General features: G+C 39.1%; 1 protein-coding gene across 4 annotated transcripts in view; it reads right to left on the bottom strand.

Moving 5' to 3' along the window:
* The window catches only part of Arhgap18 (Rho GTPase activating protein 18), a 178555-nt gene that overhangs the window by 116173 nt on the left and 43308 nt on the right, over positions 1-19074 (bottom strand). Inside the window, exon 1 of one of the 4 annotated variants that reach the window (XM_090338144.1) lies at positions 15458-15628. The exons of 2 other annotated variants lie outside the window; for them this stretch is intronic. In XM_090338144.1, the coding sequence (XP_090194270.1) occupies positions 15458-15570 (113 nt within the window). In that variant the 5' untranslated portion in view covers positions 15571-15628. Of the gene's footprint in view, positions 1-15457; positions 15629-19074 lie in introns of those variants that run through there. One more of the 4 variants, XM_090338143.1, reaches the window with a different exon arrangement.

Below are 19074 nucleotides of genomic sequence, written 5' to 3'. Positions count from 1 at the left end.
AGTTTGTTTTTGTTGTTACTGTTTTAGAGACAGCTTCTTGCATATAGCTTGTGCTGAAATTGCAGGTGTGTGCTACCATGCCTGCCAAGCTAGAACTGGGTTGATTAAAAGTACAAACCATTCCAGTGTAAGAACAAGTTAATCAAGCAGAGGAGACTCTTCAGGTATACCTGAGTCTATAAAATGGCCAGCAGAAGGGGAATTTAAACTTTTTTTTTAGATATTTACTGTAAAAGAGCACAAAATGACTTCCTAATTCTAAAATACACAATATCTGATATTTCCCACCTATAAAGAGACTTGAAGATTTTGAAATTTCATAGATTATATGTTCCTAAGAATATTGGTAGTAAATATTCAGCAAAATCTAAATGTTCCAATGTCAAGCAGATTTGGAATATGCCACTTGCAGAAAAATCTCCAGTATCTTCTCGAGACTGAAAATGCTTTCTGGAGAGTAGATCTGCAGCACTGTATATATCCTAATACTGGAACATAAACCATTCACCCTGGGGGTTGAAATCAGGATCTGCTGATGTCCTTGAGCTTTTGCCCAAGGCTGGCACTCCACCACTTGAATCACACAGCTCCACTTCGGGCTCTTGGGTGGCTCATAAATTTCTTGTTCAAGCTGGCTTCAACCTGTGATCCTCAGATCTCAGCCTTCTGACTAGCTAGTATTATAAGCATAAGCCTTCAGCGTCCAGTCATAAACTTTTTCTGCCAGTCCTAGGGCTTGAACTCAGGGCCTGGGTACTGTCCTTAGACAGGCTCAAGACTAGCACTCTGCCACTTGAGCCACAGTGCCACTTCCAGCTTTTTCGGTGTATGTGGTTCCAGGGAATCAAACCCAGGGCTTTGTGCATGCTAGGTGAGCATTCTACCACTAGGCTATACTCCCAGCCCATAAACTTTTTTTTTTATATAAGACTTCTTCATAGTGTGCTACATACAACTTGGAACCTAACATAACTAGAACCTAACAGTAATTTATTTATGGGAGAAATCTTACTTTAAGCAGATAAACAAAGTGCTAATCTCTCCTGAGATACTATAAATGACTATTGTAATCTAGCCTTTGCCTCCAAGTTTCAAGCTTCACACTAATCTAAAAAAAATTTTTTTTATCTCTTTCCTGTCCTCCAAAGTAGAAATTATATGATTTTCCCCATTTGTAGCATTGGAGATAGAAAAAAAATGATAATAAAAAAAACATATCCCTCTAAATGACACTAATATCTCAGGAATCAAGTCAACTACAGTATACTACCATTGCTGTCTATAAATGATTTAAATTTGTATATTCTATAAACTTCCCACAAAACAGGGAAGTCTTTAAGTTAAAGATACAAAGAAATATAAACATCTTCCCATCTTAAAGTACTGTTTCAAAAACAATACTTTTTTTTAAGAGAAAAACTCTTTTTCCTGCAGAGTTCAGAGAAGTCCTAGTAAGTCTACAGGAAGTATGGCAAGAAATAAGAGTTTCCCAATAAAACACAATAAAGAAAAATCTTCTAAGCGAGAAAGACAGGAAATCCTATCACAATACCATTGAAAAGGCCATTGATAAGAGTTACTGAATGCTGAAATACAACTACTGTATAGAGAATTAACTCAGTACTAGCAATAAATTTTTACATAACCCCTGGGAAGTTCTCCATATACAATGCATAATGACAAATAAAGTATGTTTTCCAAAGTACTACATCTATGTCCAGTAATTTCTCAGAGTAAAAAATTAATGAATGTAAACAAACAAGACACTTTTGCAACTTAGTCACCAGCAAATGGAAGAAGCACCTCAATGTATTACACCTCAAAGAATAAAAGTTAGCTAGCATTTGAGAACTTTCCAAGTTCTAGTCTCTGTCATGTTCTTTAAAAATACTACCACATGGGCCTTGGCTTAGTGGAACAGTGTTTGCCTAGCACACACCAAACACACAGAAAAGACAGAAGTGGTGCTGTGGCTCAAGTGGTAGAGCTCTAGCCTTGAGGAAAGCCCAAGGACAGTGCTCAGACCCTGAGTTTAAGGCCAGGACTGGGGAAAAAAAAAAAGTATCACATAAACAGACAAAGGTAGAAATGGTGCTGCACCTCGAGCAGTAGAGTGCTAGCCTTGAGCATAAGAATTTCAGGAACAGTGACAGGCCCTGAGTTCAAGTTCTGGAACTGGCAAAAAAAAAAAAAGTTACCTTATTTTCCCTGTACTCTATTTTTTTTTCTGCAAATTCAAACTGGTACCTATGCCTAAAATCAACTTTCAAAGTTACATAATGTTTTGATAAGCATTTTGGAGAATCAAGGGTAATATTTTGAGGAAAAACTGCCCTATAAACAAGAGAAATACAAGACTTCCAAATATCAACCCATTTACAAATATAGTTGAATCCACTGAGGTGTGGGAATGAAAAATACTTCTAGGCTCCCACTTAAGGCATTTGTATTCATAATGAACAGAAAAAAAATCTTCATATAAATTTACTGATCTAAGCAAGTCAGAAGGATACATGCACATGTGTGTCTACTGATGGGCAAATGTAAAGCAAATCTCCTTTGGACAGTCTCCTGTATAAAGAGAGCTGTCAACAGGCCCAGCAAAGCAGACAGTGTCAGGTAGAGAGAAACTGGAATGACAACAAAATAGCTCATGGCCAGAGGTGGCTACCATAAACTCTCGTCCACTGTGTACAGGTCATTCCCTTACTGAAAGGGTCATTCCATTCCTCCATGTTCTTAAGTCTGAAGTGGCCTATAATAAGTCTGCCACAAAGAACACAACCAAATGACAAGTGAGTGACTTCTAAGGCTGGGTCCAAACAAGTTGGACTCCTGTGATACTGTCATGCTAAGAGGAAGCCTAAGCTAGCTGGGTGGAGAAACTGCTTGAGAAAGAGATGCCCAGCCACTTGAGATGCCAAATGCACTTATGAAAGGGCCTCTCATGGCACTCCTGAAGCCTGTCTCAACCCACCCTGCATGGTCACCCTCAGCAAAGTGCGAGTCTACAGACTGGCGGAAGATTATTCTTTTTAGCAACTAGGTTTTGGGATGCTAAGTTTCACAAATATGGACACTTGAAACTACTGCCTGGCCCTTCAAGATATAAACCATAAATGGGTAGTTCCAGGTTCAGACACAGCCTGTAGTCAGAAAGCTTTTTTTCTTACCTTGTATTTTTTTTAATGATAGCCAATATTTACTATCAAAACCCAAGAGTTTGCTGAGGCCTGAACTTTCCTACTCATCTCCAACATTCATTTATTATATAATCTACCAAGATGCCATCAATTCTTCAGCAAAAATTATTATTCTACAAAATGGAAGCAAGGAGTTACTATGTTTCTGTAATTACCTAAATCTATCTAGTGATTATGATTACGTTACAATGTAGAATTGTTCAAATACGTAATTCAAAAAAATTTAGCCTGGAAATACTACAGAATATATCCTCATTTTCAAGAACAAATAACCATGGAGCTGGGTATAGTGATTTATATATGCAAACTCAGCAGTCAGGAAATAGAGTAAGGAGGACAGTAGTGAGTTCCAGGACAACAGTGAACAGTGAAACCTGTCCAAAGACAAAGCAAAATAAGAAAAAGTGTTGACAAAGAATAATAGTTTAAAAAATCAGGCTGGGAATGTGGCTTAGTGCATGAATTCCTGGGTTCTATTTCTAAGTACCACATAAACAGAAAAGGCCAGGAGTGGTGCTGTGGTTTAAATGGTAGAGTTCATGGACAGTGCACAGGCCCTGAGTTCAAGCTTCAGGACTAGCAAAAACAAAAACAAAAAATTATCAAGCCTTTTTTTTCTTTTTTCTTTTTGCCATTCCTGGGCTTAGGCTCAGGGCCTGAACACTGTCCTTGGGCTTTCTAAAGGCTAGAGCTCTACCACTTATGCCACAGCACCACTTCTGGCTTTTTTCTATGTACGTGGTACTGAGGAATCGAACCCAGGTCTTCATGCATGCTAGGCAAACACTCTACCACTAGGCCAAACTCCCAGCCCTGTCAACAGTCTTTTTAAAAATAAGGTAAAATACATTTACTTCTATATTCAGCCAAATAAATTCTATCAGATGATAGGCTCTAGCTTTGACTGTATTCTTTGGAGAGAAACAATGAACAAGCATGCACATCGTAACTCTAGTAAAAACATTAATTATAGAATGCATTAATCAGGTTACATGTTTCTAGACCACCTATAAATAGAATAATTTCCTATAACTGCCAGTGTCAAACTTACTTTTCCTTGGTCAACATTAAATTGCAGTTACTCAACAAAAAAATATTTTTAAGAAAACTTCTAAATTACAATTTTATTTAAAAAAGAACTTAAAAAATAAAATTAAAAAAAGAAAGAAAACTTTTATTAAAATAATGGTATCTGTGCAAAATGGTATCTGTGCTTCTAGGAAAGTTACATTAGAATTCTATTTGAATTTTTATTATAACTCCAAAGCTAAAAATCGTCTAGATCTTTCAAATATACTCTATTAATACTTTCACAAGGATTTAGTTAAAAGGTATAGGTATTTTAGTAATTTAAAATTTAAGATAGTTTATATTTATATATTTTGAATTTTCCAAGTTTCATTTGATGCTATTCATCAATTCCATATAATACCTGCTTATTCTTCAAATACAGGTGGTATGTGATAAGCTCTAGCATTCAGAGTTACACCAGGTCACTTCAAAACTCTTTTCAGTAAGAAAGATAAGTGTTTGACCAGAATGCTATTAAGGCATTTCTCATTTCATATAATTAATTAGATCAGTTCTACAACTCAACTAGTATCACAAGAATATATGTCATTTCCGTTTTCTTAAATCTTCCAAAAGAACAAATGTATACAAATACATGAGTGCCAACAGAAGATAATCATGTTCAGGACTGTGGAAAAGTATATTTATTGACGTATGTACAGTACCTTGGGAAAGTACCTTGCAAAGGACATTACATACAAGTAAAATAAAACTAAAGGCAGGAAATTAATTTCTCACTTTGAAAAGACCCTGGAGCTAACAATGAAATACTGAATAGCCCGACAATAGTGGTTCATGACTGTAATCCTAGCTACTGAGAAGGCTGAGATCTAAGGCTCAGGATTCAAAGCCAGACTAGTCAGAAAAGTTCATGGAGATAAGAAACTCTTATCTCCAATTAACCACTAAAAAGCTGCAAGTAGAGCTATTGATAAAGTGGTAGAGTGTTATCCTTGAGCAAAATAGCTCAGAGACAGTGCCCATGCCCTGTTCCAGCCCAGAGAGAGACAGAGAGAGAGGTGTGGGAGGGGGGGAGGCCCATACTGAAAATAACCTCCAACTTAATTGTGAAGATTTTGAGATTAAAAGTTTTATTTCTAAATCTCTTACTTAGAATCAAGATCATACTTTCACACAGCAACAATGCTGAAGCAAGTGTCATTTTGAATGTCCTGACTAAAAAGAATGTAGGTGTTTAATCCCTAACATGGCAGAATTGGGGAAATTGTAGCTATATTGAATTGAAAGATTATTCTCTGCTGTTTCCACCTCTCTACCACTATGGAAAATGCCTTCATCTCTATTCTCTCTTCCTCTAGTTACTTGCATTTCCACAAAAGTGATGGCCTAGTCAGCATACAAATCATCTTTATCTGTGAACTACAGGTAAGCAGGAGCTATGAGGGGTATAGCAACTCACAAAGACAATTACAGGGAGAGATGTGAGAAGAGCTGGGCAGGAAGAAGACAGTTTCTAAACATACAGCCAAATGTACAACAGACATTTAAGGTCTATGCAAAGAGAAAAAGATCTAACAGTAGTTTTCAAAGTTTTGTACTACATGGGAAAGGCAAGGGGGGATTCAAGAGGAATTAAACTGGGGGAGAGGGAAGTATATCCCCAGATATGTACTATGAATATAACACTTACACATACTTAGCTCTCTTCTATGAAGCTTTGCTTCTCAGATCAACAATTGATTTCATAAAGTATGCAAGGTATTATTTTAAAGGCAAAAATGAATACAAGATTTTCCCTTTCTCAATGACTCTAACCATACTAAATGTCACCAGATCACTTCTAGGTTTACTAATGGTACCATAAGATTTATAAATTAGCATGTCTCCAAACTAAAATATAAATGCTATTTAAAATAGTCCTCTGAGTCTGAATTCAATACTTTTAAGTTCTCCTTTGGTTACATTTTTGGCATTCTTTCAAGTAATTAAAATGACCTGAGATACATAATTCACAATTCACTCCAAGGTAATTTTTTTTAGTAAATGATACAGGTAGTAAAGAAAGCATTCACTTTCCAAACTATGTAATTAATTTCACAAATGCTTTCGTTGTTACTTTCAGATTAATTCACTAGCATTTAACAGCTCTTGCCTTTCTATCAGGATGGGAAGTATCTTTTACTTTGTGTCAAGCACTCTTCTCCAAATGTTACACATGGTAAATCAAACCTCTTAATAACTCTTGAGTTAGGTACTGGTATCTCCAGGATTTGGAAGAAGAAGAAAAACAAAATACTGAAGCTCTAAAACATTTATTAACTTGTCTACAATCACAATCTTAGTGTGATTGTAGACAAGCAGTTGGTTTCAAACTATACATGTACATTCACTATTCCTCCTCCCTCATATACTGTTTCAACCTTTTTCGAACAGCTCAGAGTGAAACTAGCATTTTACAAGGCTTTAAGTGTACAGATATATATCTTCCACAAAAAAAGAAGAAAAATTGCAATGAAATTCCCCCCACTATAAATTTAGAACAAAGTATAAACAGTAAAAAAGTAAAATACATATTAAACAAAAGTTTGGTGGGCCAGGAATTTGGCCTAGGGATAGAGTGCTTGCCTAGCATGCATGAAGACCTGGGTTCAATTCCTCGATACCAAAAACATAGAAAAAAAAAAAAAGCTGGAAGTGGTGCTGTGGCTCAACTGACAGATCTCTAAGAGCCTTGAGAAAGCCCAAGGACAGTGTTCAAGCCCTTAGTTTAAGGCCCAGAACTGGAAAAAATAAAATAAAATTAAAAAATCAGTATGATAACTCAGGTTGAGTAAAACATCGGAGAAAATTTAAGAAATCGTACTGAAAATAATTTAGTAGTAATGTGTTTCTTTTATTTTCTTCAGCTTTATGATTAACCTGGTACAAGAGACACAGCATTATTCTTACTGACTTCACAGATGAGGAAAGAGATAAATGGATGGTGTCCTACACATTTTAGCAAGTGATGCCACATCCTTCTTGCAGGAATCTGTTTACCCCACAGTACATGCTGTCTAAAAACAACCTAGAGTGACTTAAGGGAGAAAAATCGGATGCACTTTTTGAAATGTGAGATAAAGTAATGAGTCAGATGTTCAACGGGCACCTGAACAGCATCATGCTCAGGTAGAAAGTCTAGGTACAGAAAAGAATGTCTTGAAAAGAGAGAAGGTCTGGGACCAGATACCGACACATAACCAGTCACCAAGAGCAGAAGAGCGAGCCCCATTTCCCTAGAAGAAATGTTAAGTGTTGTTTTTCCTAGCCAATGAAAACTATAAAATGTAAACGTAAAGAGATGAGGTTTCAGGCCAGGAGTTTGGCCTAGTGGTAGAGTGCTTGCTTAGCATGCATGAAGGCCCAGTTTCAATTCCTTGGTACCACATGCATAGAAAAAGCCAAAAGTGGTTCTGTGGCTCAAATGGTAGAGCTCTAGCCTTGAGAAAGTCCAAGGACAGTGCTCAGGCCCTGAGCTGAAAGCCTCGGACTGGCAGAGAGAAAGAGAGACATAGAGAGAGTCAGAGAGAGGGACAGAGAGGGAGAAAGAGACAAAGAGAGAGGAAGAGGAAGAGGAAAAGGAGAGGAGAGAGATGAGGTTTCCTACTCTTTCAATAGCTACTTAGCATGTAATTCTAGCTACTCAGGAGGCTGAGATCTGAAGATTAAGATTCAAAGCCAGGCCAAGCACAAAGGGATCTGAGACTTTTATCTCCAATTAAGCTCTAGAAAACACAGGAAGTGGGGCTTGGCTCAAGGGTAGGGTGGTAGCCTTGAACTGAAGAGCTCAGGGACAGCGCCCAGGCCCATGACCCACAAAAAAAAAAAAAAAAAAAAAAAAAAAAAGCTAGTTAGTGACTTTAGTATAGAACATTCCAGAGGTAGTGACCTCCTCTTAGGTCATCATGATTTCTGTTCACATCTTGTGGTGAAAAAAAAAAAAACTTTGCTACTTAACAGTGATAAGCTCTGAAATCAGACAATCATATCAGAAGGATACACACATATTTTCCGTGTCCCCTGCTCTCATCCTCTCTGGCCCCTGGACTCATTTGTACTCTCTTCAAATGTTAGGTCTTCTTCTACTTCATCTCCTTTTGTCATAATGAAAAGCCTATGACATATCATAGCGAGAAAAAAAAACTGTTATGACAAACCATCCATATGAAAGTATTTATATGAAAGAAAAAGTGTGGACCAGGATAGTCAATGAGAGGAAGACCATCAGACTTATCCTACCACTCTTTCCCTCTCCCTTCCCCCAACACAATGAGGTGGGCATCCCACTAACAAGCACTAGCTCCATGAGCAAAGACCCAGAGTTTCAAAACCACATTTACAGCAATGCCTCATAAAGAGACAGGACTCTACAGCACAGGTGAGTTCAAGAAAAGGCACGGGAGAAAAGGCAGCACGTAGAAGTGCCACCTCATTCATGATCAAGAAGCCTGGGAATATACACTGTCACTTGTGGCAGCCTTGGCCTCTAGGATGCTGGATTCTTCTGTGTGAATGACACTGATATTTACAGCTAGCTGGGGCGGGGGGGGGGGGGGGGAGAACTGAAAAATAAGGGGGAAGAATCCTACATTCCGATGGTTGGTCCAATTATAAAATTGATTTAAACCTAGTTGCCATGGAGTCCAGTAAAAATCATGCTTATCTTAGTAAAAGCACCAATTGTTGAGAGCTCATTTTGCTTTAATACTTATGAGAACTACTAAGAGAACATGCTACACACACAAGAAGAGCAATTATAAATCTTTACATAAAAGCAAGCCCCATTTAGAGAAAAGAATGACCATGAACATGTACAGTGAAAGAAAGAAGAAATATAAAATGGAAACCAAGGCAAATGTAGCAGATTTTATAGGGGCAGAATGGGTAAATTCCAAAGTATAAATTCATAATTTGTGAGGAATAAACTAATAAATTCTATAAAGTAAACTTTGTTGGTGGTAGTAGTTGTGAGGCTTGATCTCAGGGCCCAGTCTCTGTCCTTGAGCACTTTTGCTAAAGACTAGTGCTCTACCTTTGAGCCACCTTGCCACTTCTGGTTTTTCTGATCGTTAATTGGAAATAAGTTCCATAGACTTTCCTGTCCAGGTTGGCTTTGAAACACAATCTTCAGCTCTCAGCCTCCCCAGAAGCTAGGATTACAGGCGTAAGCCATCAGTGCCCAGGTTAAAGTAAACTTTAAGTAGACACACGAAAATCACAGTCCTCCTAAATAAGGCCAATTCAGAAACAATGGAACGTCAGCTGGGAAAATCATTTGACATAAAAACGTCATCAAAGACCACTGCCATCAGAAAATACTGCAGATTCTGCTTTCCTAAGAGCTCCTCACTCGCTCCCTCTATTTCGGCAGTAATTGAGACTGTGGCCCAAGTCACCTTCACCACCTGTGTGGTGTTGCCCTTTCTGCAACTGACATTCCACATTACACCAGAGGAATCTGTAGAAACCAAAATCTACTCTGTTCTTCCACAAAACCCTCCCCCATCTTTTCATCTTGCTTTAAGCTCAAAGTCCAGGTACCCAAGTACTCTACAAGGTCTCATCTTGCTTGCTTACCCCATCCCTGACTCCACGCAGGAGATACTGTTTCTCTGGATCTTTGGTTCAGGCTTATGATCCCTATACTCCTGAACTCTTACAACCTTGACAGCTCTGGGCTGCTAGCTACCCACAGGGCTTCCTCCTCTCATCTTCTTTTTTAACCCAAGACACACACACACACACACACACACACACACACACACACACACACACACACTGAAATGTCATTCTTTGTTAGAGCTTCAATATGAAATCTCCACAAATTTTTGTGTTGAAGGCTAGTCTTGATCCCCACCTGTAGTACTAATATGGGAGTGAAGAAAACTTTTAGAAGATACAGCCCTGTTAGATGAAATGGGTTTCTTGGGGGTAACCAAGTTACCCAGTAGTATCTAGTTCTGGACCTCATTCTGTTGAACTTTCTCAGCTTTCTGTTTGTCATGAGATGAACAGTTTCCTCTCTTGCGTGTTCCTGATGTCAAAGCTGTTCAACCTCACCTCAGGCCTAAAGCCATGGGGCTGAAACAACTGGAATGACAGAAACAATGAGTCTAATTCAATCCTTACTCCATTATATTAGGGTTTTGTCTTGGAAAAGCAAACTAATACACTTTGCTTTCCCATTATAACATTAGAACCTGAACAACTGATACTTAGTATAAGCACTGGGATTACATATGGAAAAATTGGCTGTCTGAATGGGTATTTTTTTCCCTTTGGTACCAGTCCTGGGGCTTGAATTCAGGGCCTGGTCACTCTCCCTAAGCTTTTTTGCTCCAGGCTAGCACTCTACCACTTGACCCACAGCTCCACTTAGGACTTTTGGAGTTAATTGGAGATAAAAGTCTCACAAACTTTTCTGCTCAGACTGGCTTCAAATCACAATCCTCAGATCTCAGTCAGTCTCCAGAGTAGCTGGGATTAAAGATGTTGAGCCACTGGCACCTGAAAAGCTTGAAGGGTTATTTTATAATCCAACAGCTGAGGGAGAGTGTGGGACCACAATAAAGCCTCTACAGATACAGCCTTCTACCACTTGAGATACTGTGAAAAATGGAACTTCTGGAGTCAGGGGAAGTCCAGGCTACCACATTCCATCTTGTCATAAAAGTCAATGTTTGCAGACTGAACTGTCCATCGGGGATCCAAGACATTTCCAGTGCCTTTCAGACCTTGAAGGCCTTTGATACCATGCTGTAATTTTCACATATATCATTCTTAGGTAAGCCCGTACATCATGTTTCTTAACACATGACAAATGAGACATCTAGAAATGCTCCTGAGAGTGGACACAGAAGGCTCCAGATGTTGCAGAGTGTGATAATCTCTGTCATTGTCTTCAGCTAGTGCTAAGGGAAGTTGCAATGAGCTATGAGCCAGACATGGTCCAACAAGTTTTACATGGATCATCCATTTAACCATTCCAATGGGGTAAGTGCCATTATGAAGTTCAATACGAGTTAAATAGCTTGTCCTAGAGCACGCTTCTCATGACTGAGAAGCACAGGATATGAAGTCAGGTAAATTGTTCTGAATCCTGGGCTTCAAGTATGTCACACAGTGCAAATTCCTCCTGATTTCCTACATAACACCAATGGTAAATGGAATTAGCAAGGTCTTACATAAGGAATCTCACACATTTGCTTAAGCAAGACATTCCAATAGAGAATTATTCAAGAGTTAAAAATTCCGATAAGAAGCCAAGCACTGGTGGCTCATATCTGTAATCCTAGCTACTCGGGAGGCTGAGATCTGAGGATCAGGCTTCAACACCAGCCCAGGCATGAAAGTCCATGAGACTTTTATTACCAATTAACCACCAGAAAACCGGAAATGGCGCTGTGGCCCAAGTTGTAGAGCAATAGCTTTCAGTTGAAGGGCTCAGCGACAGTGCCCAGGCCCAGAGTTCAAATCCCACAACCAAAAAACAAAAAATACAATAATAGCACTAGGCCAGAAGCATAGCCTAGTGGTAGAATGCTCAGCTAGCATGCACAACACCCTGGTTCGATTCCTTAGTCCCACATATTCAGAAAAACTGGACGTGGCACTGTGGCTCAAGTGGCACAGTGCTAGCCTTCAGCAAGGATAGTGCCAAAGTCCTGAGTTCAAGCCCCAAGACTAGCAAAAAAAAAAAAAGAAGAAGAAAGAAAAAAACACTGACATTAGTATTAAAATATGAAAAAATACAAAGCAAACAGAACAGTTTTTCTTAAGCTGATGATAAAGTCAACAGAATAGTTAAAAATAGTCTGAATACTATATTCTTTGAAAAGCTGTCTTTTTTCCCAATGCAAATTTGCTGAAGCTTGCTTGGAAAGGAAAAGAGTAAATAAAGTCTCATAAATATAGCCACACATCAAAAAGTGGCTTTCTTTGGAAACATTGGCCTCTGCAAAAGCAAGCTAAAACAAATAATGTTAACATGTGTCTCCAAATCCTGATTCGTTGTGGATACAACATTAAACAACTCACATGTCCCTACAGAAATAAAAATAACGTTTTGAGAGTCGTTGGGAGGCTCTAACTAGAAGGGTGAAGAAATTTTTTTTAAATCTGGCATACAATGAGAGTGTTCTGATAAGGAGAAATAGTGAAATGGAAGGAGTTTTCGACCAATAGATTTCAATAATTTCTTAGAAGACAAAAACAACTTTTAAAAAAAAGTTCGTAAGTATTGCTAATGAGCTACACAACTTGTAGGTGGGGGCAGGAAGGAAAAACTGGGAGAGAGCAAGGCAAAGGATGAGATTGTCCAAAAATAAATGTACTCTTTACCCGACTTTTGTAACTGTAACCCATCTATCTGTACATCACCTCTATAAGAACAAGTAGAATTTTTAAGTTTAAAATTTTTTTTAAGAAACAAACCTTGGTAAGGCTAAAAGAAAAACTCAAACTTTTTGTATAAATATCCTAAATTATAGACTTAACCTTACTTTCTAAATTGCATTAAATATATATATATATATATCAGATTGTCTTACTAAATCAAATGTTTAATCAAAATAAAGATAATTTAAAGGAGATTTATCTTGTGATAAACAAGGTCAGAATATTATCTATGTCTAGCAACTTTTAAATAGTCAGGAGGGAATACAAAGTCTAGGTTAGCCTCTTTTTGAGAGTTTTTTCCTCTCTTCAAAGAGCTTTATAAAACAAGCCATCAAAATATTTCCTTAGATCAACTTCCTAATGCTTAAATGACCAGCTAATCAACCCAATCAGAACCAAAGTCCTGCAAATTCTGTCATCATTACCATACCTAGAGATCATTACCGATTATCCTCTTCATTCCATTCAACCCATCCCAGTGTGAATCCCAGTATCTCAACTTTCTAGGTGAAACGATGTACTTCCCAAAGTTGCATTAATTTATTTCATAAAATTATTCTGTGTGTAAGAGTAAAAAATTAGTGAAGACTCTCCTGTCTGTACTCCCATCCCTCACATCAAGCTCTCTTCTCCAACGAACAAAAACAATCACTAGCCCTAGATAATCATGACCCATGTTCATATGGGCCAAGCCACATGGCAATCAGCAGGAGTAGTCTTTGGGACCCAACCTGGAGCTGTGGCCCCAAGTGAGCAATCACCTCACTTCATGGACCATTGCCCAATTTACCCTTCAGTGCCTCTAGGTTCTGTTTCAGCAATAGCTTGAGAATGTTCCATTCCTTTCTTTGTTTGCTCAACCTATTCAAGTATAAACTACCCACAACAAACAACACAGAACAGCCCCAGGCAAAAGATTAGAATGATAGACTTTGCCATAACCTAAGGATCCCCAGCAGTTGGAATTCTCACAGTGAAATAAAAAGAGTTTGGATGCCAGGACCCTTGATTCTTCTCCACTTACACAACCAATGTGTCTATCTTTGGGCTGCTCTGCCTAAAGTCATTAAAGAACCTGCTGAGTTTGCACAATAGGGCCGGGCAATATAGAAACCAAATGATGACTGGAATGGGAATGCTTTCTGCTGAGAGACTGCGAATATTGTACTGTACACCAAAAGAGAAATGGATGAAAACAATTTATAATTTTTTTCACAGAAAATATTTTAAACAGAAAATAAAATGGTAACACATGTCAAGCAGAAACTACCAGTTCCCTGTGATCTTTGGAAATTAATTCATACAGTGGAATATATACTGTGGATAACTTATAAGAAAGAAGTTTTACCAGGAGGATAGCCTATTGATAGAATGCTCAGCTTGCCTGCACAAAGCCCTGGGTTCAATTCCTTGGTTCTAGATACACAGAAAAAGCCATAAGTGGCACTGTGGCTTGAGTGGCAGAGAAGTAGCCTTGAGAAAAAAAAAAGAAAGAAAATATGTCCAAGGACAGTGCCCAGGCCCTGAATTTGAGCCCCAGAACTAGAAAAATAAAAAGAAAGAAAGGAAAAAGAAAAAGAAAAAAGTTTTGATTAGCCTCCATCCAACCTGGAATATTACTGCCATTCCTTTGGGATTCATTTTGTTTGTTTGTTGTTTTTCCCATGCTCCATATTTGAGGATTTGAAAACAAATGAAAGGCAGCATTATTTGAGCTTCAGGCATAGGCATCAGTCATCTAAGAACAAAGACAGTTTTATTATCACATTAAACATCAAGGAGGAAATGAACTTATGAACAACTCATTTAGCCTCCCAAGAGATGAAGCTAGTATTTGCTCTTTGCAATCTTCCAGGCCAATATTTGGAATTTATATCTAAGACTAGAGGTTAAAAAAAAGTTCTGCTAATAAGAAGGTCATTAAGAAGAGGAGAAAGGGGAGACACACACACAGAGAGAGAGAGAGAGAGAGAGAGAGAGAGAGAGAGAGAGAGAGAGAGAGAGAGAGAGAGAGAGAGAGAGAGAGAGAGAGAGAGAGAGAGAGAGAGAGAGAGAGAGAGAGAGAACAAAGTACAGGAATGGGGAGAAAAGTACTCTGTACCTCAGCGTTCTATAGAAGAACATTTGCCCCATCTGTCTATAAAGCGATTTAACATTAACCACATTTCACTCCTGCAGCAGAGTACTATCTCCTGATAGAAACTCCTTTTAGAAAGTTCAAGGGGAGGGGAGGGGGGAAAAAGCCACATACACAGAAAGAATGTGAAGCACACTGCCACAGGCCAGTGTCTTGGGCATTTTGCCTAAGAGGTCTGCTTTCACAGAGAAGGGGGTAGGGGGATGGCGGGGAAACACTCTCACAACAAAAGCTTGTACAGTGAACAGCTTCCCTGGGTCCTGGCAGACTTTCCCAGCTAATAGTTCCAGTGGAGGTGCCCGGAGACCATTCACAATTCCACATCCTAGGAAGTGTTTCAAACACAGTCACTGGATCTCGCAGCAGTTGGCGAATGCACCTGCTAACCAAGTGGTGTGTTGGCCATAAATTCACAGATAACGTCCCCAGCTCTTTCCAGTCCTTCTTGATAATTACAGGGTCTTTCAGTCTTGGAGGAGAGAAAGTGTAAACTACCCCCACACCATACCAGATGCCTCTACTGCTGCCCGAGGTTAGGTCCAGGTGCACATGTAATTAATTACGTTCTCTCCCTACCCTCCCCCCCTCCCATCAACTTCCCTGTCACAGGTTTTGCTTTGTGTTCTGGCTTGCAAAGGCCAGCACTTACCTCGAGGTGGCTTCCTCACCTCCCTTTGCCTGGCTGTCCCCCACGGCCTGGTCCTTGCCGCTGGGATGGTAGGCAGTGAGCACAACACCCTGAGAATTGGACAACCAGCTCATGGTGAGAGAAGGGGCATAATTTCTGCGATCCTGACCCAGAAGGGAATGAAGTTCCTGTCTCGCCTGGCAACTTGCTCATTAGCATGGGCCAGCCACGCCCCCCGCCGCAGCTGGGGAGGGGCGGGGTCTCTCCAGGCCAGGGCTTCCTGGCTCTCCAGTCTGAGCTGTGAGTCAGAGCAGGCTTGTTGCACACACCCCCAGGCCACCCCCTCGTCCCTGCAATTTCAATGACGGGGACTCGGGGGGGGGGGGGGGGGGAGGGGGGCGGTGTCCCTGCCCTCTGAGTATTCTGATCAAACTGCCAGAGCACGGCACTCATCCTCTCGATGGAAGAACTAACAGCCTTGTTTGAAAAACAAGGAGTTTTCCCTCAATGTCTTTTCCCTGGGAGCATTTCTGCTAACCTCCTGTAACTTGAGTAAGAGCATTTTCTTAACCCTTTCCTGTACAGCCACTCAACAGACACTACTGAACCCGTGACAACTCTGTGCTATCCGGGGACAAGAAAGGCTTTTAGTACTTGTTTTTTATTATACACACACACACATATATATATACATACTTATACTATACATACATACACACATATACATATGTATATGTATACATATATATTGTGTGCCCTCATCCTAAGAGCCTCAATGACAGCTGTGCCTCTTCTTTAACCAAAATACTCTATATTAACTATGCTGTGTTGTGTTGTTGCTGAGACTTAAGTATCAAGAACTTACTAGGTGCCTGTGTGTGCGCACGAGGCGCTCTCGCTCTCACTCACTCTCTCTCTCTCCTCTCTCGTTTGCTCGGTGTCTCACTCTATATCTACGTATGTACAGATACATTATATATAGATATATATGTATGTGCATATATATGTGCATGTCTATGTATCATTAATAAAGAAAGTAAAGGAAAACATGCAGTTCCTAGAACAAAATAACTCAGTTACTCAGTGCCAGAGTTAGATTTAAACTGAATTCTAAGTTAATTCAGTTTTCTTTCACCAAAATGCTACTTTATTTTGTTGGTAAAGATACTATCCCAAAAGTTATAAAAGTTACAGTAATTTTTTTCCTACCTAAAAAATGTTCTGCTCTAGTCTACACATCTAGTAAAAGACTTAGTAATGTATTCTTTATTAATTTGTAAGATGTCTACCCATTTAAAGTTCCTCATAAACACAAGTTCAATTTCATTGTTTAAAGGTGTGAGAAAATTCATCCATTCATATTTACTCTTAAGTTTATTTTTTACACAATCTTTCTCTTTCCTATCTGTATAATGAGCTTTCATTTACACACATCTTCCCTAAAACAACTTTTTAAATTACCCACCCACTCCCTCTACAATGAGTTGTCCAACTTTTCCATTCTCCCTCTGGAGCCTCCCCTGCTGTGCTTCTGTCAGTGTTGCTTCAACCTGTAATTGTGAGCCCTATAATTAGGTGCTGACTTCCATCTTGCAACATTTGTAGCTTCTCTTCTTGTTACCTCCTCTAAATTATTTTGCATATTGTTACTGCATTCCAACACTACCAAAAGAGGTTTCTTCTTCCCTAAGAACCTTCACTGGCCACGACTCAGTGGCTCACACATGTAATCCTAGCCACTCAAGAAGCTGAGATCTGAGGATCGCATTTTGAAGACAGGCAAGAAATGTGAGATGCTTATCTCTAATCAATTACTCAGAAAATGCAGGAAGTGGTGTTGTGGCTCAAGTGGTAGAGTATTTAGAGGCTCAGGGACAGTATGTAAGCCCTCAGTTTGAGCCCCAGGACTGGCACAAGAAAAGGTACAAACCAAAAAGAACTTTCACTGACTTATCAGTGCTTACAGAGTCCTTGTAAACCTCTGAGATGGCCCCAGGACAATATCTGGAGAACTTTTCATATCATCTTCCAGTCACCATTCACTCAGGTCACACTAACTGTTCCTTTCTCCTCCTTCTGCATCTAACAGTTATTCTGTAAACTAGCTCTTCATCAAACGTTGAGTGGAAGAAAAATTAAATGAACCTAAGATATCCCTCAGAACTCTACTAACACTTGGACTGTTTTATACCTCAAGTGCCTAGCAAGTATGAGGCCCCGAGTTCAAGCCTCAGTGCTACTATAAATAAGTAAATACTCTTCCATACTACTTAAAGATTAAAATTGATGTCATAAAACATGGGGCTTCCGTGTGGAAACCAGTGCCAATCTATGATGAAATGATCACCAACTTTGACAAAATGAGAAAATACAAAAAGAAAGAGCCAAAATATAAGCAGATCAGAATAGATGTAAGATTCTTGAAAGTTCATCGCTAGAAAAATAGTTATTGGTCCCGCATTCACTTTTTTTTTGTTTGTTTTTTTTTTGATACCAGTCCTAGGATTTACCTGGACAATGCCCTGGAGTTTTTGTGCTCAAAACTAGCACTCTACTGCTTGAGCCACAACTCCACTTCTGGCTATGTGGTGGTTAATTGGAAAGAAGAGTCTCACAGGATTTACTACCAAGGTTGGTTTTGAATTGTGATCCTCAGATTCTCTGCCTCTGGTGTAGCTAAAATTACGGATGTGAGCCGCCAGGTCCTAGCTCATATGTTTTAAAATGTACCCGTTCCTAAGGTGAAAATATAGACTTATTATATTTTATAGTCATTAAGGATAATCCCTTACACTCTGTCATTTGGAAACTTTTCTTCCTGTTCTCCTGACTCTACCTTTCCATTTTCCTTCCTTCCCTGGACCTCCTTTTTTCTCTCCTCTCTTTCTTCTATTTTTCCCTTCTCCAGATCTTAGCATGGAAAACATCCAGGATACTTCCAAGTCTCATGAGGCAACTCATGATGAAGAAAGATTTTTGTCCATTTGTAAGAAAACCATAATTATTTCTTTGTCTAATTATAGTATGCACAAGGCCCCTAGTTTGAGCCCACGCAACAAAAACAAAACACTAATTGTAGCACTTTTACTTGTTTAATAATTTAATCATAATATACAGGTTGAGATGAAACTATTTTATAAATTCAAAATAATACTTGCATGTACAATAACTATGTTTTTAAATTCCTCTCAGGCAAAATAAAATAAAACAAAATGCAACACAATCTAATTTCCATAGCTTAGTCCATAAAATTTGAATCCTACTAATTTAACTTTCAAGTACATGGAAATCCTCTGGGCCCATTTCTCCTTTCTTCCCATTGAGTTGCAGTGTTATTGGTCTGCCATAGTCAGGCAGACAGCTGGTAGGATGGTGCCCTGGGGTACAGAGCCTCAGATAGAAAGATCAAGATGATTAAAATGGCTACAGAATTTCCCTGTGTAATCAGGGAAGCAAACAGAATGACCTATGAGGTCCCTCAAAAGGACCTTCCAATTTCTAACTTGAAGCTTTACCACTAAGACTTAGCCACAGTCCATCCCCCCTTTTACACTTTTTGCAGACCCATTTTATTTTTAAACACACACACACACACACACACACACACAGAGATTTTTACAACCTTCCACAATCTTTTT

The sequence above is a fragment of the Megascapheus bottae genome, chromosome 8 (genome assembly GCF_031878675.1).
Source record: "Megascapheus bottae isolate mThoBot1 chromosome 8, mThoBot2.hap1, whole genome shotgun sequence".
Lineage (NCBI taxonomy): Eukaryota > Metazoa > Chordata > Mammalia > Rodentia > Geomyidae > Megascapheus > Megascapheus bottae.
Note: the sequence above shows the minus strand (reverse complement) of the source record. Positions and strands in the feature narration are given on the sequence as shown.